The following is a 24,127-nucleotide window of genomic DNA, read 5'->3' as shown; positions in this document are numbered from 1 at the left end:
CCCCAAATTTTTCCCAGCGTTGTGGATAGTCTAAGACCATTAGATCGAAGTGCAACTCAATTGGTAAGATGTTTAATTCCAATTAATAAGTTTGAGTCATTATGAGATAAATTGAGAACCATTGTTCCAACTACTTAGAGCATCGAAGTGCAATTCAATTGATAAAACGTTTCCTTCATAGAGGTGGATTAGTACACCAATCATACCATACTACATACATTACCGCAAAATTGAAAATGACATACCAATCAATCTATTTATAATAAGTTCTATTTTTTTCGTGAAAATATCCTCATTCTGACAAACACACTCAACACTGGATAATCCATAATTATTAATATTGAAATTTACATTAGATGTTGATTATCATTTAAATAATCTAGGTGAAACAATCATTTTTTTGGCAACTACACCTATTAATTGGATGAATGTTGATATCTTATTTTTTTCATGGTTTGATTGAATTTTGATTTAAGTTGATGAATAATATATTAATATTAATCTTATTTTTCATGGTTTAATTGAATTTTATTTCCTTTGTACCTTAGGTCGAGTCCGATATCAAGATACATGCATCTAAATTGTCAATTTTAAAGTAGAAGTACATTGATAAGCTTATTAGGTGGTACTAACATTTATAAAATTAAAATTCAATTTGATTTTTAATAATTTAAATATACATTTATATTAAAGTAAAATGATGTACTTATACGTTTACGCTGGAGTATTAAATTTTTTACCAATCCTATTTAAGAGATATTACTAAAGGTTGGTAAATTTTTTTGGAAAGAGACATACAACAGTCATGACACAAATTATGAAAAATAGAGCAACAAAAATGGTAATTTGCGATTTATTCCTTGCTATTCTGGGAAGTTTGATTAATGTGAAGAAAGTAGGCATGGGCAAACGAACCGACATACCATAACAAATTAATTACTTAATGGAATTAGGGCAATAGGCGTTACGCCCACCGACACCGTGCACCACTTTATTTGACCTCTTCATTAATTATGCACAAAGATTATAAAAGCTTGTGCTTATCATTAAGCTAATTATTGATTAAATCAAGTTTCAATTTCACATATGTTCAAACAAATTATTAACTTGTGTTACTATCGAAATTAATATTAATCTCACATTCAAATTGTACACGATAATAACAAGTAGCTCTTGGCTTCTACACCAATGCAAGACACTCCTCAAGTAGTCTCTTTCCAAGCTTCGGAACCAAAGAGGGCTAACTTTATCAGCTTATTAATCCCAGCTATAGTGCAAAAACATTTGGAAATTTCTAAAACCTTGTAGTATCATCTACTTGCAATATAATTCAAACAAACAATTAATACAACTACCATATAGGGAAAAAAGCGGCTAAGCTAAGCTTCAAGTTCTTGAATTTGGAATGCAGTGTGCCAATGGTATTTTTTTCCTTTTGGTTGCTTTACTATGAGTAGCATTGCCATCGTCACCCGATAGCGCCTTCAAAGGTGTCGCTGCCGGACCTACTCTTGAGCTCGTCCTCCCGATCAAATCACCATCACGAGTCATGACTCTCCCCCAACAAGCCCATCCCCCCAAGATCAGATCAGAGATCTGATGACTAAAGCCGTTGTTGTTTCTGTTGAATATTGCCTGCAATATTTGACTTTTGTCAAATATTTCCAATCCCACATCGGTGGGGTGATGAAACTTGGGGGTAAGTTACCTAAAAAAGGAACTTCCCCACGTCATTTGTTATGTACCTCAAACATTGTATTCCTTCTCCATTTAAATATAGAGGGTGTTTGTTATGTACCTCAAATATTGTATTTCTTCTCTATTTAAATATAAGCGAGCTCTGCAGAGGGTGCTTGGAGACGTAGGCAATTTGGCCGAACTCCGTTATCAAAGTTTCGGGCGTGTTCTTTCTTTATTATTTATTTTGTTCTGCATTTATTTCTGGGTTTTCTTTTCTATAGTGATGTTGTGTTCAATATTATTTGCGGATTTGGTAGTAGTGTTTTGTATGGTTCTTTTGGGTGTTTTTATATTGTCATAAATACACTGACCGATAAATTCTGTTAGGAATCTGGTATTTAAGAGGGACAGTTTCCCCACCAGCTTGTCATGAGAATTTATTTGGAGAATTAATTTTATCGAGTAGACTCCATTGAGTTAACTCTAAAATTACTGAATCGGTACATTTCACTATTTGAGAGAAAATTACCCGGTTTTCTCAACAAGTGGTATCAGAGCCAAAGGTTTGTCCTTGGTTCTGTTTGTTTGTAATATTGAATACTTTATTTTGAGTCTGTAATGAAGGGTAATGATCAAGAAGTCAAGGCTAGTCTTTCGTCATCATGGTCAAGGTTTCCACTGTCAAATATGAAATTGACGGTGGAGATATTTGACGGTATTGGCCATTTTGGTATATGGCAGGGAGAGGTTCTAGACTCTCTTTTCCAACAAGGTCTTGACATTGCCATTGAAGAAAAGAAACCAGAAGATGTACATGATAAAGATTGGAGTACCATAAATCGGTTAGCTTGTGGAACAATTCGGTCGTGCCTGTCCAGGGAGCAAAAATATGCTGTCAAGAATGAGACTTCTGCATATAAATTATGGAAGGCACTGGAGGACAAATTTCTGAAGAAGAGTGGTCAGAATAAGCTCCTTATGAAGAAAAGGTTGTTCCATTTTGATTACCGGTCAGGTTGTTCTGTTTTGAATACCGTTTTGAATACCGGTCTGGCCAATGCTATTTGGGCTATCCTCTCCAACGTCATCTTCTTCTCCACCGTCAACGTCAGCAGCTCGTGGATCATCGCCACCACCCTCTTCTCCATCCTCCGTTGCGCCTCCAGCGACCGCAGATCATACCCCGACACATCCTCGTAAGGCGACCAATACGGCAGCCTCTGCCATTTCCACATAGCGATCTTGTAATACTTTCCGATTTTGAACCCCCGGGGGGGGGGGAAATTCACGATGAACGAGAACCGGATTTCCTCGGCGTCCACCCCCTTCTCTCGACACTCTCTTTCCCTCACTCGCTCAATTTCACAAACACCTAGAGTGCATTCCCCCTCCACCATCTCAATGTACTTATTCTTCGTCTCATCCGCATCAAACAACCGGAAGAATTTGGGGTGATTCAGAATAACCCATGATTCAAAATCATCCGGCAGCCCAAACTCCTTGCGCGAAATGCGAATGTGCTCCAGCCTGTTTTCGACAGCATCAGCAGTTTCCTTATCCGGGTGGCTGCATCCGGTATCGGGCGGTGGAGAGCTGCTTTTTCGTGCTCGATCTGCGCCAGTAGAGGATCCGCTGGACTGGGTGCTCGAATTTGAGCACGAAGCGGCCGGATTCGAACTGCTTGAATCCGATTCGGCGGGAGATGCTGTCGAGGCGCGATACGGAGATGATTCGGCTGGGCTGCGAGAGAATGAGGTCTTGGAATTTGAGGACTTTGCGAACTTTTATCTCGATCTCCATGTTGTCATCGTATGCGTGGTCACGAACTCGAACTTGTTTTTTGGGGATGGAAGTCGACTGCGACATCCATCGGGACGCCGTCGTTTTCTGCCAAATTAAGGATCGCATTTTAGGGATTAAAGCTCCAACTCCATTAACCATTTCTTACACTGCTGAGCTCCTGTTCTGTCTGCGACAAGGAGAGCTGAATAAAAATGTTATAACGAATGATACGGCGTCGGAGTAAAGAGGGAAGAAAGGGAACAGATGTGAGGGCGTAGTCAGCCCGGCGGCGAACACAGTCGCGGCTGAGAGAGGGCCGAGAATGGTGAGGGAGAGGACTTTTCCCTCTAAAACCAACGGAAAAGAGAAAAACTAAGTCACAAATTTTCATTTCTTTTTCTTTTATTACTCCCGTTTTATTATTTTATTAATTGGACTTGGGATAATAGTTGGGCTCCACATTTATAACAACTTTTCTCCAAAATAAGCCCACCAACTATATTCTTGGATCATTTGGGGGTAATTAATAATTCTAATCTAATCCCGCATTTGTTATTTGTCAACTGTTTAAATATCTACTTAATTTAATTTAATTAATATATTTGCAATATGTTAAGAAACATTGACCATTTTAATGGATATTGCGTAATAGCACGATTCATCATTCAAACTATCTCGCCTCAACTACTATAATACTTCCTCCGTCCCGGGCTACTCGCTCATTTCCTTTTCGGCTCGGAGATTAAGGAATGAGTGTATAGGAAAGTAAAAAATGACGGCTGTAGGTGAAATTTTTTACTAAAAATGGAAAGAGTGCAAGTAACTTGGGACGCCCAAAAAGGAAATAAGTGCGAGTAGTGCGGGACGGAGGGAGTATAAATATACATTTATAATAATTGAATACAATTTAAAGTGAAGTGGTCACATATCAAATATAAAATCGCCCTATTATTATAGTTACAAACAAATACATATTCTGTAACATTTTGGACGCGGTTCTCTCATAACTCTAAAAAATATGGAGTAATTAGACCAAGTTAATAACAAAATGAGTTTGAACTTGGGCTTATCATCGAGCTAATTCCCGATAAATCAAGTCCCGATTAACATTTGTTCAATCAAATAATACTAACTTATATTACTATTGAAGTTAATGTTGACCTCTTCGTCATTTGCATATCAATTTCCAATCATGCATTTTTTTCATGATTTTCAATTTGATGTGAATTAGGGGTGAGCATTCGGGTTTCGGTTCGATTTTTTGCCAAAGCCGAACAAAACCCGAAAAACCAAATTTAGTTCAAAACCCAAACTGAACCGAACCTGAAGAATCGAATACGAAAAACCGAAAATCTAACTTCAAAAACCGAACAAAACCGAAATTTTCAAAAAAATCGAAAAACCGAAAAAATAGTATATATTAAACTATATATCATTTATTTTATTTTATATATACTAATAGAATATAAATATATATAATATAAAATTAATAGAATATATATAAGTAATACATATTATATTAAAAGAATATATATTATATATATATGATATAATATATTAAATTAATAGAATAAATATATATAATATTATATTTAAAATATAATCGGTTTTTCGGTTTTTTTTTTCGCCCGAACCGAAAACCAAAATTTTTGTATTTTTAAAACCGAACCGAACCGAATCGAATTTCAAAATTTCGGTTTTGTTCGGTTTCGGATATTCGGTTTTCGGTTTTTTTGCTCACCCCTAATGTGAATATTGAAAATATATCGTTATTCAAAAGTTCTCGAATTTTTAAAGAGAGAAAAAAAAAACGAGAATGGGTCAATTGTCAATTATCTAAGCCACAAAGAACGCTTAAACTAATTTTTACCGCCAAAAGTGATGAGAAATTTCCTCTGTGGCAATCCATACGGCGGAGGGTTAGAGCTCGGCGACGGCCACCGGAATCCGCCGTCTACTTCTCAAGGCTCTCTCTCTCTCGAGTGAGAGGCACTCGGTTAGTCGATTGGTTGTGTGTATCAGTTTATTATTATTGGTGTGAGTCACGACTACTATTCGATGCACAACAATGTGGGGGAAACAGAGAGTGAGAGAGAGATTTTGAAATAATTGCAAATACTTATCCTATCAATCAGCAGATCTGGAATGCGATCATTCAATTGGATGAACAAATGATCTCAGTGTTGCTTTCACTTTCTATTCATTGCTGCTCTGTAGCGACGCGATTTAATTTTGCAGAATTTGAAACACTCGCAGCGGCGTGAGTTCTGCTGATTAAAACAATTTCGCACTCAGTTTTTTGAGTGAGGCGAATCGCATTGTAGTTGTAAGTCTAAATCAATTTCCAGTTGTTGATTAATGATATATAGCCTTTTAATTCGCATCAGAGAAAATCTATGGGTCGGTTTTAGGGAATTTAATCTCAATTTCCAGCTTCAGTGTTTGAATTTCCTCAAGAAATCTGAGTAATTGTAATCAATTCAATTATTATGTGCAGTGGCAGTGATGCTCATCTGTCCCCTTCACTGCAGAAAAAGGGTGTGGTGTTGTAGCAAGGGAGGGTTGCTCACACTTACAAATCACCTTCAATTGAATTGACTTCGCAATCTCCACTTTGCTTTACGTCAAGGGAAACTGCATGCCCCTTCACTACCCACAATCATTGCTACTATTTCAAAAATATAAAGGTACGTTGCAATGTGTATTTAATACTTGGAAATTAGTAAAGTTACATACACTTAAATCAACAATATTCCTGCTCAATATTAAAGTATGTTTGCCACTTTGTCTTTACTTTTGTTTTTACGTGCTCAGCATCAAATGATTGGGATCATTAGCAAGATATTAGTAATACACATGATAAAGAATGAATATAGTGATTGCATGTGGTGATGGAAATGATTCCTTTCGGCACTGGGAACAAATTGTTTAAGACAACTAATTGATTATGAACTTTCAATTTTAATTATTTGGAATTCCACTCTGTCTCTATAGATCTCGCTCTGTCAAATCTAAATTTTGCAAACTAAAAAAGTTAGAAATGCTACTCAAGAAGTTAGTTGTAACGTTAAAATCATGTTTTTAAACATAATTACTCTTCAAAGATTAGATGTCATCTACTACTTTCCAATAATTCGCTTCATTATTACGGAGATTAATTAAAATAATACACCCAGTCACCCACCAAGTATTAATGTTACGTCCACCAAGTTTAACACCAAAATTTAGGATTTGCCTTTGAATTTGTTTCCATCGTTGTCTCTGATTTGGAAAATCTAGATGGTGGATTCAGCAACATTCGTTTGATGTTTTAGTAGCTAATTGTATAATCTGAGCTACATAAATTAAAAACACGAAGAGAATTGATTTAATCTAGGTCGTTACTAATTTTTTTTATAGTGATTGATTAGTTTTATGTAGACGAAAAGGCAAAGGAGGCAACCATATTTGATGAGAGAGAAAAAAAGGCTCAAGTTTTGAAGGTTTATAAAAGTGCAATTCTATCAGATAAACACATGATGTGATGCTGTTTAAGGTTGGTTGGTTGGTGTTAATGGAAATTGTGGTTGTTAGCTGTATCATCGTTACTTTTTCCGAATACCAAACACTATTTTGCGCAGCTTTTGCACCATCGTCTCCGCTCTTAGGTGAATTTTTCGATCTTCCAAACCTCATATGTCAGCCGCTCTGTTTCTTTGACCGTAAAACGATTGGGTCTCTCAACCTCTCTTTCGCCTTTTCTCTATCATACTTAATACACCAACTAACGTTTTCATAATTAACACGGAACAAAGATAAAGCCCTTTTCTCCCCTTTTCCTTTTTCACAAGGTTCCTTTTTCAAAATTTCAGTTCGCAAGCTGCAGAATTTTGTTTGGGCTTGGGTGGGTTTCCCCTTTCGCTCTGTTTGGATATTCTTCGCAGCTCTCTCACGGGGAATTTAGCTTTCAAGATCTGTTTGTTCCATTCTCGCGTGTGATTCAGATAGAACAGGAGCTCAGCAGTGTAAGAAGTTGGAGTTTTAGGCATTGAAATAGTAATCTCCGTTTATTTAAGTTTGGTTTTGCTGCAAGATTTGGATACTGCGGGCTAAAACTTGCTTATGTGGGTGGGTTTACTGCTATTAAACTTAGAGAGTTACCGGATTTGGGTTTTTTGATACAAGGATACTTGAGGAGATCAGCTCCCCTTCCTGAGACTTTTCTTCAACTACGCAGATTTCACGTGTAAAGTGAGAAGTAGGGCAGCCGCTAATGCCATGGGTGGAATATGAATCTCTTTAATTGGGATTGACTGCTTGAGTTGTTCTGCTCGAGATGATCGACCAATTTATTAATTTTGTCATTAGGCCACCTAGGTATGTGTCCTTGAAGCTCATTCACTTTTTTCCTCTATTTTCTTTTCTTTTCCTGTACTTCTACTTCCATTTTACTAGCATATTGAAGATCTATTTGACCATTGGGTTTCTGTAGTGTATAAAAAGACCAATGGGCATGGCAATTAGGCAAGGCCATAGGACTGATTCTGTAGACAAGATTACTGATTGCTTGTTCACTTGTATTAAACCTTAAGTACATCCTAGGATCAGTTTATTTTGGGCCTCAGTTTGACTTCTGAACTGGGATGCTTTCGATGCACCACCAACTCATACTTTGTTGTCTTTTCATATGGATGAATTAGTTGTCCATTTACCTATTGTGATTGTTTCACAGTTTTACTTGTCCTTGAACGTACTAATTCTGTTATTGGTTGATAGTGGAAATTTCGATTTCAAATTCGGAATAACCTTAATCATGAAATTCTTTGCTGCACGTGCATACTTTCCGTTATGTTTAAACGTTTAGGGTTCAACCGTTTGGGCTTTTCCTGGATGAGCCTTTACAAATGGTCATCTGGAATGCAGCTGCAAAATAGCTTACATTTGAAAGTATATTGTGTCACTCGCATGTCTCCAGTTTTGATTTTTTCTATTACCTGTGAACGTGTGCAAACTAAGCTATTATGCCCTCAGACTTGATAGAAGATAAGCTGAATTCTACGGTGCATATGTGCTTGCTAGCAAGTTCTGTCCCTAAGTTTCAGGAAGCTACACTTTATCACGGTGCTCTCCAAAGTACTTTTGGCAGTAATTGCAATTAAAATCTTCCAAACCTAAAGCATGATTAGTAGTTTAGCAGTTTGCTTTTTGAGAATTTTCAAATTTCCTTAACTTGTACTCCATCAGTGTATGAAATATCTATATCCACATATGAGCAAGTTGCTACTGTTATTATGTTAATTTACTACCTCCACTTGCTATGTAAACAGGGCTGATTACAACCCAGATCAATATCTATGGGAAAAGGAATTTACTCTCGCAGGAAGAAAGTACAAGAGAGAAGATGTGGAGGCAAGTATGGGCATCAGTTACCAAAATCTTCTCTCATGCACTGAATTGATGATTTTTTGTTTTGCATTTCTCAATCTGATCGTACATAGTATCTGAAAGTTTAGTTAACTTTGCAGCTTAGTAATGAAAGGGGTCATACCTTAAGATGTAGCCATTACTCTCCTTCACAAGTCCCAGATGATTCACCTCTCCCTTGTGTAATATATTGCCACGGAAACAGGTAGCTATCTTCTTTTGGGAAGTTGATTGTGTCAGGTGGTGTTTCTGCATATTTAGGAATTGGTTTCTTTCCTCACTATCAGCTGAGGACCAATATGAATTTAGTTGTGTTTGAGGATAAGATGGTGTGAGAAATCTATTCAATAGTAGGGTATATCAAATCTTCACTTATCAATGGCGTGCTTCTTTTAAGCAATCATAACGGTTTATAACATAACCACTTTACTTATTATGAATGAGTTACAATTAAAATATCAATATAACAACTTCCAAACTGCTTTCATCCCTGAAACAGCCAAAAATTCCCAAGGCTAACAGCCAAAAATTCCCAAGGCTTTGCCGCAATTTGCTATTTGGCCATGTGGTTGAAGTTATCAATGTAGCCATGACTCCGACAATTAAGTGCCATCTTGGCCAATTTCTTACACTGGTAAATCAGCTGCTAATGCCAAATGCCGTGGAAGATGTGTGTGCATGCATGGACACAAACACGTCTCACTTTAAGGGCATAGGGTGTTTTATTAGTTCTATACTTGGTGAAGTGCACCATCTTCCACATCATTGCATGTGTCAGAAAATTTTGGCTAGCCTAGCAAACTGGGCAAAATTTCACATTCCAAATTATGGCTAAATATGACAATTTGAAAGACTTCACTAAAAATTTTAGGCTTCTTCCATGTCACTGCAAGTGCAAATGTCAATTAATTATTCCCTACTATTTAGTTAACCGACCAAACAAAAATTGAAGATTTTCCAAAATTTATGGGGACTGGAGAATGCAGAACGAGAGATTTCATACATGAAGTGGTGAAAACTTATTAGTTTTTTTTGTAATGCAGTGGATGTCGGGCAGATGCAAATGAAGCAGCTGTAGTTCTTCTGCCTTCAAATATCACAGTGTTCACCCTTGATTTCTCAGGTTCTGGCTTGTCTGATGGAGATTATGTTAGTCTTGGTTGGCACGAGGTACCATTCCTTTGTCATCTTTATCCTCTTTACTACGTGTTCCAAGATTAAAGTAAAAGTTCCTACCTTAATTTCAGAAAAATGACCTCAAGGTTGTGATATCATATTTGAGGAGCAATGAGAAAGTATCTCGCATTGGCCTTTGGGGAAGATCAATGGGTGCAGTAACAAGGTTGGTTATTGATTTTCTCACTGCCTCAGGCTATTGATCATCCATCACACCCCTATCTTTCTCATGTTTGTACTTGTTTTCACCGGGTTTCAAGTTCCCATTTCAAAAGTGGCACGTCTGGTACACAAAATATGTTATTCTGATGATCTCAAGTTTTTTCTAGATTCATTAGTTTCTTTGTTCTCCAGAATAATGTAGTAACTGTTTAGGATAGACTGATTTGTGTCTTTACTATAAAATAAGGAGCATACCTCTGTTTAGCTTGTTTTTTTTTGCTTTTTAAATCTTGCTTTCGACTTCTGGCTCAGCTTGATGTTTTTTTGAACTAGATTTTTTTTAGGAATTGCTTTTGTCAGATAACTCTGTCATGATTTTTGTTTTCTATTCAGATATTCAATTCTTACTCGATTGCTTTTGAGATGCACTTAATAGATACTACTTCTTACCTGTATAACCTTTCATCAAATGTTCTGTAGCCTTCTTTATGGAGCAGAAGACCCTTCCATAGCTGGAATGGTGCTGGACAGTGCCTTCTCTAATTTGTTCAATCTGATGCTGGAACTTGCAGATGTGTACAAAATCCGACTTCCCAAATTCACAGTATGGACTTTTCTGTCAACATTGTTTGCCATTAGTTGCCTCACTGCATGTCTCTGTATGTAGTGTGTCAGGAAGTTTGGTCTTTTGCTTTTACCCCTTTTTATTACCTTGACAATTCAGATTCTTCCAGATCAAACTTCTCTATTGTATGGTATAGTATATTAGTTTGTGTAGTAACAGACAAATCCTGTAATTCATTGGCATATGAGTTAGCAAAACCATACATCACTATCCAACACTATTTTTACACAACCAGGACAGTAACTGACCGCCTTTGTTAGAGGCAGTTTTAGCTATGTAAAGTTCTGAAATTTTGCAAATGATGTGTAAGATTGATAATATTGATACTACTTGACTAATAATACCACCTTGTCTCCCCATGCCAAATACAGGTTAAGATGGGTCTTCAGTACATGCGAAGAGTAATACAGAAGAAGGCCAAATTTGATATCACACGGCTTGATTGCATACAGGTCTTTATTTATCTTTTGGAGTAAAGAGAGTGTCAATTTTGGTCCTACCCTTATTCCATACTCTCCAAGAAATCTAGTTTTTATAAAACTATTCTCTTGCAGTATTTACTGTGATATGCGGGGAGCTCTGATTGTAGTTTATATTATCCAAACTGGCAGGTTGCTCCCAAGACATTTATTCCTGCTTTGTTTGGGCATGCAAAAGATGACAAATTTATTCAACCTCAGCATTCTGATGCTATCTTTAATTTGTATGCGGTGCGGGCACGTTCTCTAGATCTGATCTTTTTTTGGATATTCTTTGACGTTCTATGTAGTAAGTTTTTGGTTCTTTACAGGGGGATAAAAATATTATCAAATTCGACGGCGACCACAACTCATCGCGGCCTCAATTTTATTATGATTCTGTGTCTATTTTTTTCTATAACGTCCTCCATCCTCCTCCACCTCCATCTTCATATTCAACAAAGATTGAGAAATACTATGATCTGGGAGATGTTAAAGGTGGTACTGGTGTGGAAGAGGTAGCTCCTGCTGTACATATACTCTTGGATTTATTTCTTTCATATAGTTCATGCCAATTTTGTGCTAAAACTTGAGAAATTAATGTTCTCGCCCATGTTTTCGAAAAGATATGGAAGACTTTTTGTTACGATATGGACGACTATTATAAAAAAATGCTATGCTGAAACTCTGAATATGTATGTGTGTGGTGGTGTGGGTGTGTTTGTGTGTACAAATCTGTATAATTGTTTGTACTTCTGTGTGATCCCTTGCATTATGAAGTTGCAGATTCCTTTATTACAATGTTCTCTAAATGCCCCACATATTAAAAGGTCAGTTATTGCTTTAAGCCTGTGACAAGTATATATTTAATGGGGAACTGATGAGATGACAGACTAATGTGCATGAATTTGGACCTCAAATTTGCAGCTGCGTGAACATAGTTTTTGTGGCTTGTGAATCTATTACCGAGTTCATTCTACTATGTACTATGTATAATTGAGACTACAAACAAGCTTACTGATTATGACCTGATAATTTATAAACTAGTTTCACTCTTAACAAATATTTGTTGCCAGTTATATGCTCTCTGTAGTGTTATAGTGTACAACTTGGTAACTAACACGTTCTTGTATATCATGCTTCAATGGCCACTACACACTCTGCTTTCCTTGGACGCTGGTCTCTTGTATGTGCTGATTTAACTGTTTTCTTTTTACAGAATATCTTATATGAGATAATAGCCGGGCTTCAAAATGTTAGTGCTGATGCACCTAGTTCTTCTGCTGTACCTCATAGCCTTTCATCTACAAAATCTGTGGGGGAATTACTCTCTGACATAGCACCTGTCTGTAATGTATATCTCTCTTCATTCAAATTTTCTGTCTTTGGAGTTTTAGAAGTGTAAACACATAATCACAGTTGACACTTACAATAAAAACTCTGTTCAGATATTCATTTTTCGTTTCCATTCATCACGCTCCGGACCTTATATAGATGTTACGTAAATTTCTGCTACAATATAAAGAGCTGCATTTTCAATAGTATGATAATCATTGCAGGATGCTTTGGCTTCTGAAGAAGCTGAACTCAAGATTCTCAGCGGCAGTTGCACACCACCTCAAGAGGTACTTGAATCTGAACGTGCTTCAAGTGAAGCATCATTACACTTTTAGCTATTTCTCAGAATCTAATTCTCTTGAATTTCAATTTGTTAGGACAAGCAAACTGGCCAAAACGAAGAGTGTTGCTCCTACACGAGCTCAAACAGAGAAAGTTGGGGAAGATGCTCGTTCCTGGGCAGTGATGATCTACCTTCTATGGAGACAAGCATCAGCAACTCCGATCAGGTGTCTTTTCATACCTCTCTATGCATTTTCACAGCACCGAAAATGCTGGCACTTTTGAGCTGCGTTTTTGCAATATCTCCTGTTAGTCTCTCCTCATTCGAGTTTTTAGTTCTTGTGAAACCGTTGAAACTAGTCTGAGTTCAGTTCAATTTTACTTGGTAGCTCCGTTTCTCAATTTTTGCTGACAATGATAAACTTTACTTCAATTTACAGACAACTATAAAGGTCCTTGCCACGCCTCTTCGAAATTCAGAACAAAATACATTGGAGTCTCCAAAGGATGACACAAAGAAGAAGAAGAAAAAGAACAAAGCTAGCTCAAGCACAAAGAAGTCGAAACGGGAGAAATTTGAAAAGCTGGAGGCTTTGAGCCAGCGCATCCGTCTTTGCATCTTGAAGAGAGTTAATCATCGGAGAAACTGCTCGACATGACTAACCCTCATTGTAGTAGAGTAGGATGTTGCTCTCTTAGTCTTCCCATCTTCTTCTGCTTTATAAACTCAAGGAAAAGCCCAAGTTTGGCATGTTTTTAGGAGGCTACCCACTTTGACTATATTTCATACTGCTTTTACCACCATTTTAACCACTCACTTTCGATTATTACATCATATTTGTTCTGCAAAGTGAGTTCCGCTTCATTATTCCCATACTGAAAATGGATAAAAAACAATTACAATTATTGAACAGAAAAATGAAGATTAATTGAACACTCTCACCAACTTAGAATCAAAGTCTCAAGTGTGTAGTCAAATTGACACTTCTAAACCTAAATTTCTGCTTACAATCTTAAATACTAGCGTGGTTCATAATGCAGTTATATGAATATTACACTATTAGACACTAGAGATACATGGTGACAACTGACAACTAAGAAGCCGAGTAATATGCAATTCGTTCAAACAAATCACATATTACCGGAGAGCTTTTCCAATTGGTTTTCATTGCCAATGGGTAGTTCTGATGAATGATTGAACTGCCCACTTGATAAGAAAAGGGGATGCGGCTGTTGGTAAGGAGAGTTCAAGCTCGACTCCAGTATTGAATGGGAGATGGTCATTTCTTGCTTGGTAAACTCCACATCACTGCTCCCGCGTTTCCGTTTCACAGGTCTCCCGTTAGGGCCCTCCTCGACTGGTGAAGTTCCATGACAGCCAGAATCAGGGGTCTGAGGCTCGTGATGAGAGGACAAGGATTCATCCAGAGAAAAACTCTTTGCTGAAGCATGTTCGTTGGCAGGCTCCACAAAAGGCGATTCAGATGTTGGAGGCGGGGTTGTGGGATCAGCTTTGTTATCGGATTCTGGGCAAACATCATCTGTCCCAGAGCCAGGCGCTTCTGAAAGAACTCCACTGATGCGCTGCTGTTCTTCAATAATTTTTTTCAAGTACTTTCCTTGGGCTTCAATCCGTAACTGTAGCTGTCTTTGCACCTGTACCAACCATTAGAAGTCACATCAAAGAAAAAATTTTCACAGCCAACATAGCTAGAATTCCAAAAGACTTCGTAAATGTTCCCTGCTTTCCCATGGTCTCATATACTAAAATAAAATACTAGCTTGAATTCAAATGAAGAACTGCTGTGTCTACATCTCAACATATTTCGAATGAATTTCTAACAGTTCGGTGCTGTAACTAGTCATCTGAATCCAGATTTATCCAAAGAGAATCTTCTATTCATGAAGTAAGACAACTTTCAAGGGGTTTAGAAATGCGAGTTATCAAGATATCTCCATATAAACAAATTTTCAAAAAGTTACAAAAAAAATCATAGATATACCTCTAATTGCTCATGCAGTCGCTTTTGGACCTCCATTTGCAGTTTGAGCGCTTCAGTTATTTGCATTCCACTGCAAGCAAAGAAAAATTTGTAAGTGATTACTTTCTAAATCATAATAGTAGTACTAAAGTAGAATGGGGATGACGGCAATAGAGTTGTCCAGTTAATCAACATATGAGAAAAAAATAATCAATGAATTACGAGTCCTCTAATAGTACTCCACATATAGTCTTGAAAATTAAGACATTGTCCAAGTGGAGAATGACAAAGATAAGAAAGTGGATTATACTCACGATGAACCATCCAAACCGGGAAGCATGTCGCCTGATTCTTTCTTATCAGCTTTTTTCCCTAATTCCAAATCAAGTAAAACTTATCAATATTGGACTACCAAAAATTCTCAAAATCTGAAGTAGTATCAAGAACTAAAATGACAATGGACTAAGAGCTAGAGTATAGCATACAGAACCACATTAACCTACCATCAGAAGAAGAATCTGGAAGATACTTAGCCAGCCGGTACTTCTGTTTCAGACAATAATGTTAGTCAAGCTGTGAATGAGTCATATATATCAGACACCAGAACAGTGAAGGTTGAAAAATTCCATGGCATGGATACCTGCAAGTGGCTTTTTACATGGTAGATTGTTAGCCCTTGAACTCCCATAACTCTGAGAACACCTTTAGGAGTAGCTCCTGAAGATAATAACATTTAATAGAACCTGAGAAATTTTCTACACGAATGAAGACTGAGATAGGCTTTTTACATTAAATACCTAGAATCCACTATTGATACAACACTGCAGGAAATTTTTCATTTTTTCTAGCGAACTACGCGAGGTAAACAAAATTGAATGTTTTTCTTGTATCAGGACATGAGTAAACAAAAAAGAGATCAGTGCTACACGTTTCCCCAATTTAACATACTTATCGCCAACTTTACATAAGTAAACCGTGGCAAATAACTGTGAAGAATCAATGCTACCTTTTAATGAATGAGCAAAAGCTATAAGAACAGTTTTCTGTGTTCTAATATCTCCAACCTTCACTACATCTTTTAAGTTGTCGAGTACTTATTACTTTTTCTTTCCTTCCTGTTTGCTGTTGGAATTAATGTGAAACTAATGTTACCAAGTAATAAGAACTCACGATCTGGCCCGCCAAGCTGCGCTACAGCATCAACAAACCGTTCATGAAGCTCGTGTGTCCAACGTAGCCGCTGCTTAGACGCCAAATTTTGATTATTGCTCCCACTGTTAGATCCATTGATAGGATCCATTGTGCAATCAACACAGTCTAACGGCTGACTTCAAACAATTGATTTGCTGTGAACCAAGTTTCAACTAGGAACACCCTTGCGCTGATACATATCTGATTAACCTATGGCAGGAAACAGACGATGAAGTCAATACGATATAACTGAACAAGTGCATCAATCTTAAGATAGAAATTGACAATATGATGAAGACAAACACTAAAGAATAGCATCAATGCATATAATACAAATTTCTTGTTTATCATTAGTTGGAAAGTAGTGCAAAACCACCCACTACTCCTTTTTCCGAGTAACAAACAAGCAGTACATGAGAAAAAAAATAAGCGAAGCCAATCTACATCAGCCACAGAGAAAACAGAGAGGATATATATTTCAAGTACCTAGTTTCTATGACCTTTAATGAAGCAGTTGATATTGGTAGGTGACCTGAAACATACCATCCACACAAAGTGATGGACCAGAAACCAAGAGAAAGAGACAAAATTACACAAAAAGAGAAAGCACTGCGGTAAATTGCACTATCTAATTCCATTAAATCCGAAGAATCTCTCCGAAAGCATGAAATATAGCACATTTAACTAGCAGATGCAATGGAAGGGCTCCCAAATTTATTGGAAAGCCATCGTTGAAGAAAAAAGAAAGAGATTTCAACTGCTTTGTTAAGTAAACTCCCAGTTCGTTCCTCACAGCAAAACGAAATAACGAACCACAAATTATGGCAAAAATATACATAATCAGAAATCAACACATTTAAAAAAAATGCTGGAGACAAATTGAAAGGGAGTTGACCACGATAAGGTGTAATCAATCCGAGGAAAGCAGGTGCGGAATTCAAACAGGAAAAACACAAAAGAGGCAGAGGTGAAATTAGTACCCAGATCTGCGAAATTCAAAGCAGCGATCCGCCAATTATTTCAGGAACACCGATTCTATGCAACCATGCTATAATCCGGGCTCCTAATTGGAAGCTCAGGAACCCAAACTCCTCGGGAAAAAGTGAAATTGAGAGGACAATGATAGGTTATTCAATACAGCAATACCAAATTTTATACAATCAAAAACTGGTTTATCTGAGGAAAGAACTAGTTTATTTATATATTTAATTAAAATATATAGACATATATTTATGATTTGTGTATAATTTTTTTATTCGGTCAAATTGGAAGCTGTGAAATTAATGGAGACTGGAATTGCAGAGCAGTGAGCTGAAATATGAGCGTTGAAGAAAGGGCTCAGAATTCACGAAATGGAATATACAATTTTTTTATTATTATAAATATCACTTTACATAACATGGAAAATGGAAAATGGAAAATGGAAAAAGAGGAGTATTTTTTTTAACGTTGATATCGTAATTAAAACATTGTATACTTGTTAAAAAAAACATTGCATGCTAAGTCGATTAATAGTTTGAAGGTTCGAGTCAAAATTGTTAAAAGAAGAATTATTATTAACTACTCCACATGGGTTTGAGTTGTTTTTGTTATTATAGTAAATGAGGAATTATTGTTAACTTTTAGTTTATATAGTTTTCTTTTAATTATCAAGGCTATCCACTTTAAGCTGCGTTAATATAGTTTTAATTGGTTTCATCAATAAGATTTTGTTTTAATTTAATTTTTTACAATCCTTTATTCATCAACACTTCATTTAAAAAAAATACTAGTACTATATCTACATTACACTCGAACAAAACAGTAAACGTATTAATATTGAGTACTATATCTATTTGATGATAAGTGAGATATTTTTTAAGCAAAATATTTAAGAAAAATGATATGTTGTGGAACATTAATACAACTCACTTATAATGAAAGGAGAAAAGTATACAAAGACAACAAAAAATCACGGTCTATGAGAATATTGTTGTACTATCGACATTATAAATCAATGTATACCAATAATGTGATACTTTTACGAATATTAATAATAAGAATTCAACAAAACTATATTAAGAGAATCAAACAATAAAAGTATCAACATTGACTAATTTTTCTCAATATTGATGAGATTTGGGCATTTTGTAAAGAAGGAAAAACAAAGACCTAGAAGAAATCCAAGAAAACACGATTAGTTTTGGGTATTTTCGACTCTAATTAAGTGATTCTAAAACAATAACACAATAAAAAAAAACACTGAAAAGTAAAATTAATAATCAGGCATCTAGAAACAAATAGTAAAACACAAAAAAAAAACATGTAATTTGGGGAAATTAAATCCAATAAAACTGAAAACACCAATATGACACCCTTTGCTAAAAAAATGACAGTAAATATGGTAAAATAAAACCAGAAGTAGTAAGAAAACATTTGTGGGGGCCCGGCCCGAGGACCACAAACCATCCAATCAAATCATAGATAAAAGAGACAGTTCTTCCAACGTGGGTCGTCCATTTTTAGACACATATTCAATTCAACCAATCAATGATCACCTGCCAATTATATAATTCTTCTTTTCATTGTTTATAATTAAAATCCTCCACTTGTAGATTTTCACTTGTACACGTATATAAAATGTTCATAGATTACTACTCCACATAAATTAAGAAAAAGAAAAGGAAATCATTAGTATGTAGACTTCTATATAGTCTTGCTCGGGCGTTGCCCACTTATATTGCCAAGAAAAAGATACTACTATAACTTGATTTATAAACTTTAGTTAAATTTCAGTATCCCTTATAATTGTACTATATTATAATTTTAATATATTTTAAAAAATTATTTGAGAAAATTATGTATGCTTTAAAAGCTGAAAAGGTTATGCCTAATTATAGTTTTTATACTAAAATCAATTGCTTTTATATATAAATTGACGAAAGAAATTTATGAATTTTAGCTTCGTCATACATAATTTATTCTAAATACAAATAAATTAGATAATTGAGAAAACAATATCAAAATATAATATAGTTGGTTTTTTTTTATAATTTTAAATTAACTAGAATTTAACCAAATTTTGTAATTTTTTCAACAATATATCCAGTATTACATATACAATAATAAATTTTAGATTTACATGTCTATTCATAGAGGATTGAGATATATGGGAGTATTAGGGTGACACCATATTTAGAGCGACACCATAACACTAATCCTATTCCTAGATCTTACATCTATAAGGTGGACGCCTATGACTGGTTGATGAAATAGAGTTCAGATTGGTCTTATGTGTTGAATATTGCAGGCCATGGGTATTTTAGTCAATTCTAAAAAAATAAATCAAGTACTACAATAAAGTAATATGTAAACTGCAAATACACTTGGTAACACCGCAATATTCATAGAATAACACTGCAATCTGGTAAGGTAAAAAACTATTGCGAAAGTTGCAGGCGCGTAACACTGCAGTACTGCAATCTCGTAACAGACTAAAAATAGAGAATTTCAGTTTTGGCCTTCAACGTTTTTTTATGTTCCAATTAAATTAAAATGGGCCGCCACATGGCAGCTTGAGAATCACACGATCTTCAGATCTAACGGCCTAAAATGGCGTATGGACGTATGGTGTTACAATAAAGTGAGTTGTCATATTAATACATCCCTTGAGATATCTGTATATATAATATTAAAATTATTTTATAATTAATATATCAAAATTATTATTAAAATAATTAAATGCTTTTTACTCGAATTCTTTACTTCCATTTGTCGCATTCAAAATGGTCATTTTTTCTTTTTATTTGTCAGAATCAAGATGATCATTTTTTTAACTTTGAGAAAAAACGATCTTTCTTCTCTCTCCTTATTAAAATATTCATCTAGTTTATCATTTCCACCCAAATCATGTCACTCAAGAATGAGATAATTTTTAATGAAACACAGGAAGTACTATTTATTTAAAGATGAAGTAAAAAAGAGAGCTTTAATTCTAATAACTAGTACTTCATTCATCCATGAAATACCATTCATATTTGCCGGTTCGGGCTGTCCATAAAATGATGTCGACATTTATCTCTTTTTTTCTATTTTTGATAAATGAATCTCATTTTTTACTGATTTATTACACTCAGTACTAAAATAGAACTGACATTTTCGATTCATTCTTTTCACATTTTTTAAAATTCAGCGATCTTATCGAGTCATAGTGAGATTTTAAATCGTTGATGGAGGGAATAGAAAAGAAATGTTGGGCGAATAATAGTAAACGTGGCCGTGGCAAGGAAAATGGTGACCGGAAAAGGCCAAAGCGCAATAGAGAAGATGACAAAAACAAGGACGCTGACCGGCCAGCGGAATCTTCTAGATTATATTCCGGGCTGGGGGTGGGCCTTTCTTTCATTGTAACCTATCACTTTTCTCTTTATTTTATTTATTTCCACTTCTACAAAATTATTTTTATCGTCAATTCCGCTAAATTTGTGACTTTGTTGATATCAAACTCACGATAGATTGCCGTCCAATTATCTTTTTCCATCTGTGTTATTTTATCTTCTCAGATTTTAGTTTATACATCAAAATTACAAGCTACTCCTACATTAAACTTACTTCAACAATGCGGAGTAGGATTATTATTTAATTTGACATGTATCACTATTTATAGGGAATAAAATATTAGAATTTATTTTCCAATTCTAATAAAAAAAATTCAAAGAAATGGGTGATCGTAAAAATGAGACATGCCAGAAGATTAATTTTTGTATTCTACTACTCCATTATGAACATGTATAGTGTATATATTAACAAATAATCAAATTTTGGATTGGGGATAGCAAAATTTAATAAATACTTAGTATTTTTCGCAATTTGCGTCTCATTAAACTAGTAGTCTAACTAATTCTCCATAATTTTTCTTCGTCATTTGTCCCAACTATTATGATCACTTTGAATTTTTTAAATGCTCATTCTCTCTTTTTGTTAAAACTAGTATCACACCGCTATGCACATATTAATATATTTTTTAAATATTAATTTTTAATTTTAAATAATTAAAAAAAATTAGAATCGATATTAACAATGAACAATATGAGTAACAATTTTAGTTATATGAGAATAAAAAATCTATACAAATCAACATTGAAGCATAATAAATTTGAAGCAAATCGCATAATATAATGTTTAAACATTAAATCATGGAGTAGGAAATAAAAATCTATCACAATAAAGAATTAAACACAATGGTCAATGGATAATCACTCATCATTTTTAAAACTTCTTTATACACTACATTAACTTTAAATTTAAAATCAATCTCATCATTATAAACTAAAACCTTTAATTCTTCACAATTCGTCACTCTTCAACATAACTCATAGGTAAAATAACTCGTTTGTCATCTTTAAAGCCGCTCGCCTCACCTAAAACTACAATAGGGAACAAAATCAATTTGCAATGCACAAAATCAATAATCAATATGTATTAAAGCGATCATCCGTAGAGCAAAGCATAAGATAAGACCCATGAAAGTACACAATCGAACAATTCACACCACATGCATTCGATGAAAGGACAAAAAACATTTTTATTTGGAAGTCTAATCAAACGTTTAAACCAAATTTAAATGACATAGTAAAACCTCTCACTCACTCCACTTAATCATACCTGACATAGTAAAACCTTCCGCCCACTCCACTTAATCACACGTTTATTGGCCTTTAAATTATATATATATAATTTTATATTATTTTTTAAATTAAATGGTAATAAATTTCTCGAAAACTCCCCTTTTATATATTGTATAGATATTTAATTGCATCTTTTTCTCTAATTTATTATACTCAATAACTCCATCTAAAATAATTAACCATCTATCAAAGTGATAATTTTCAGCTTAGTACTGCCAATTTATTAGAGCGTCCACTATAATGTGGACGCGGCTATAGCCGCGAGCGGGGCGGAAGCGGGGCGGTAGGCGCGGCTATTATAGTGGAGGGGGTGTCCGCCGCGAGGGTGGACGCGGCTGGTGGGGGGGAGGGCGGCGGACGAGGCTTCGCCGCGAGTGGGGCGAGGACGCGGCGGGGTGGCTATAGCCGCGCCTATAGGCGCGGCGCCTATAGTGCCACGAAGATTAGCCGCGGCGGTTGCGATTAGCCGCATGGTTTGAATTTTTTTTTTTTCGTTTTTCATATCTATATAAATACCACTCTCCCTCCTCCCCCACTCCCATTTTCACAACATCCATACACCCACTTTCTACAAAAACACTCTCTACAAAATGCACCGAGGAGACGACGAATCACCCGACACTGAGGAATCGGGATATGACAGCAATCCATCTCAGCCGTCGGGTTTTGCCGGATATGCTTCTCAGCCGTCGGGATTTGGCGGATATGCGGCTCCGTCACAGTCTTGGAGTTGGAATCAATCACCACCACCGTGGGCATCGAGTCCACCCCTTCCTCCATCTCAGTCGTGGAGATCCTCACCAACGCCGCCCGCTTTACAACGGAATCTGAGTCGTTCCGCTTTTGGAGATTACCGACCCAACCTAGACGCGCTTCACCTGGCGCGGCCGGGTTCCCCTTTTCAAGCCAGCCAATCTCCAATCACCGAAGCAGATCAAGACGCATTGATACTATGTTGGGTCTGCTCAGTACCGGCATCCCAGATACGCCGGTAGCGCGGTGGAAACACCCGTTCCGACCCGAGGAGGTGGCGGCAGCCGGGGCTCTGGTGGCAGTAGGGGCAGAGGCCCTAGGGGCGGAGGCGGCAGTCGTGGCACCGGCAACGTCGGTGGACACTCGGGCAGCTCCCCCGGCATTGCGAGTAGCGAGGGCAGTGGCCCCGGCGGTAGCGGTGATCAGCCCGAGGGGTCCAGCCGCGGCAAGCCATACAGCAAAGACGAGAGCATTGCCGTGGCGAAGGCGTGGGATGCTATCACTTCGGACCCCGTGGTTGGTACCGATCAGGAGTCGGGGAGCTTTTGGAGGCGCGTCATGATGGCATACGAGGAATTGAAGCCCGACGGCGCCGAGAAGCGCGACCCAGAACAGATCCGAAAAAAGTTCGGTAGGATACTGCGGGCTACCAAGCTGTTCGCGTCCATATACGAGAACAACCTTCGCCACGCCGAGAGTGGCAGAAGCGCAGAAGATGTGAAGACCCTGTCGGAGGGCCAATACCGCAAGACGGGCCAGCCGAAGTTCACCTTGTGGGAGGAGTATCTTGTCCTCGCGGATTGTCCGAAATTCAGGTCGATCGTGGCGAACGAGGTGGAAACAGCCGGTGGCTCGAAGCGCACAAGGCACAACCTTGCCGGGGAATACAGCAGTGGGAGCGGCTCGCACGAGTTCGAGCAGTCCGACGAGCAAGTCGAAGAGCCAGCCGCGACTCACATTAGGCGACGACGGCCCATGGGACAACAGGCCTCTATCCGCAGAGCCAGAGGAGGTAGAAGTGCTTCCCGCCAAACGGCGGCCGCGTCCGGATCGCGCATCCCCCAGTCTGCCCCAATCCCACAGCCCACGGTGCAACCCCACGAGGTATTGGCCAATAGCATAGACGTAACGTTGATGCAACAACTGCAAGACGTATGCAGGTCATACGCAGGGGAAACTGACCCGTACGTCAAGAACGTCTACAAGAGGCTCATCAATCGGCTTGAGAGTCGACTGGGGTTGGTTGATAATGCGCCCGGGGATACCGCGGCCGGCAGCAGCGAGAGAGGAGGAGGAGAAGAAGAAGAAGAGGAAGACGAGGAAGCCGACTCCGACACCGAGTAGACGGTGCCGGAGTTTTGTTGTTGTATTTTATTTTCATTATTCGTTGTATAATTTTACCGGTATGCAATACAACGAATATTCGGCCTAATTACCTCGTATTCTAGTTATTTACACTGCGATTATTTAAATTACACTTGATTGAAACTAAAAAATATTTAAAAATGAAAATTGATTATAAAATTTTGGGGCTATTGGAGTTGTCCACTATAGTGGCGGAAATAGAATTTTGGGGCTATGGATAAAAAATTGGGGCTATGGACAAAAAACTGGGGCGGGGCTATTGGG

At 37.0% G+C, this 24,127-nt stretch overlaps 2 protein-coding genes and 1 pseudogene across 9 annotated transcripts; 1 reads left to right on the top strand and 2 right to left on the bottom strand.

Annotated features, from left to right (window-relative positions):
• Positions 1–2,052: 2,052 nt before the first annotated feature.
• Positions 2,053–3,799, bottom strand: LOC121775072 (annotated as a pseudogene).
• A 2,791-nt stretch (positions 3,800–6,590) lies between these two features.
• On the top strand, positions 6,591–13,736 carry LOC121773708. Of its 6 annotated transcripts, none has more exons than XM_042170618.1 (14): positions 6,591–6,997; positions 7,679–7,818; positions 8,769–8,850; positions 8,967–9,070; positions 9,909–10,035; positions 10,113–10,207; positions 10,684–10,807; positions 11,200–11,280; positions 11,440–11,538; positions 11,619–11,804; positions 12,506–12,640; positions 12,846–12,911; positions 13,002–13,133; positions 13,347–13,736. In XM_042170618.1, the coding sequence occupies exons 2-14, from the start codon at positions 7,778–7,780 to the stop codon at positions 13,563–13,565; spliced, it is 1,491 nt and encodes a 496-aa protein (XP_042026552.1). In that variant the 5' UTR covers positions 6,591–6,997; positions 7,679–7,777; the 3' UTR covers positions 13,566–13,736. The 6 variants fall into 6 exon arrangements, with proteins under 6 accessions (XP_042026552.1, XP_042026551.1, XP_042026550.1 ...); XM_042170617.1 differs by lacking the exon at positions 6,591–6,997 and adding an exon at positions 7,004–7,466; XM_042170616.1 differs by lacking the exon at positions 6,591–6,997 and adding an exon at positions 7,004–7,569.
• A 76-nt stretch (positions 13,737–13,812) lies between these two features.
• LOC121773709 (myb family transcription factor PHL7-like) lies at positions 13,813–17,424 on the bottom strand. 3 transcript variants are annotated; one of them, XM_042170622.1, is made up of 8 exons: positions 17,060–17,424; positions 16,566–16,611; positions 16,059–16,289; positions 15,529–15,605; positions 15,392–15,434; positions 15,203–15,260; positions 14,910–14,979; positions 13,813–14,562 (listed from the first exon to the last, which is right to left on the bottom strand). In XM_042170622.1, the coding sequence occupies exons 3-8, from the start codon at positions 16,186–16,188 to the stop codon at positions 14,038–14,040; spliced, it is 903 nt and encodes a 300-aa protein (XP_042026556.1). In that variant the 5' UTR covers positions 16,189–16,289; positions 16,566–16,611; positions 17,060–17,424; the 3' UTR covers positions 13,813–14,037. The 3 variants fall into 3 exon arrangements, with proteins under 3 accessions (XP_042026556.1, XP_042026555.1, XP_042026557.1); XM_042170621.1 differs by lacking the exon at positions 16,566–16,611; XM_042170623.1 differs by lacking the exons at positions 16,566–16,611; positions 17,060–17,424 and adding an exon at positions 16,413–16,434.
• Positions 17,425–24,127: the final 6,703 nt, after the last annotated feature.

This window comes from Salvia splendens, chromosome 17 (assembly GCF_004379255.2).
Source record: "Salvia splendens isolate huo1 chromosome 17, SspV2, whole genome shotgun sequence".
Classification (NCBI taxonomy): Eukaryota; Viridiplantae; Streptophyta; class Magnoliopsida; order Lamiales; family Lamiaceae; genus Salvia; species Salvia splendens.
This window is presented reverse-complemented; position numbering and strand designations above follow the sequence as displayed.

Excerpts from the sequence above, each read along its gene's own strand:
- LOC121773708 (XM_042170618.1), top strand. The coding sequence starts at position 7,778 with ATGATCGACCAATTTATTAATTTTGTCATTAGGCCACCTAG. Across the intron at positions 10,036-10,112 it reads TTAGTCTTGGTTGGCACGAG|AAAAATGACCTCAAGGTTGT; the intron begins GTACCATTCCTT and ends CCTTAATTTCAG. Across the intron at positions 10,208-10,683 it reads TCAATGGGTGCAGTAACAAG|CCTTCTTTATGGAGCAGAAG; the intron begins GTTGGTTATTGA and ends AATGTTCTGTAG.
- LOC121773709 (XM_042170622.1), bottom strand. The coding sequence starts at position 16,188 with ATGGATCCTATCAATGGATCTAACAGTGGGAGCAATAATCAAAATTTG. Across the intron at positions 15,261-15,391 it reads TCCAGATTCTTCTTCTGATG|GGAAAAAAGCTGATAAGAAA; the intron begins GTAGGTTAATGT and ends ATTTGGAATTAG. Across the intron at positions 14,980-15,202 it reads CCCGGTTTGGATGGTTCATC|TGGAATGCAAATAACTGAAG; the intron begins GTGAGTATAATC and ends CTTTGCTTGCAG.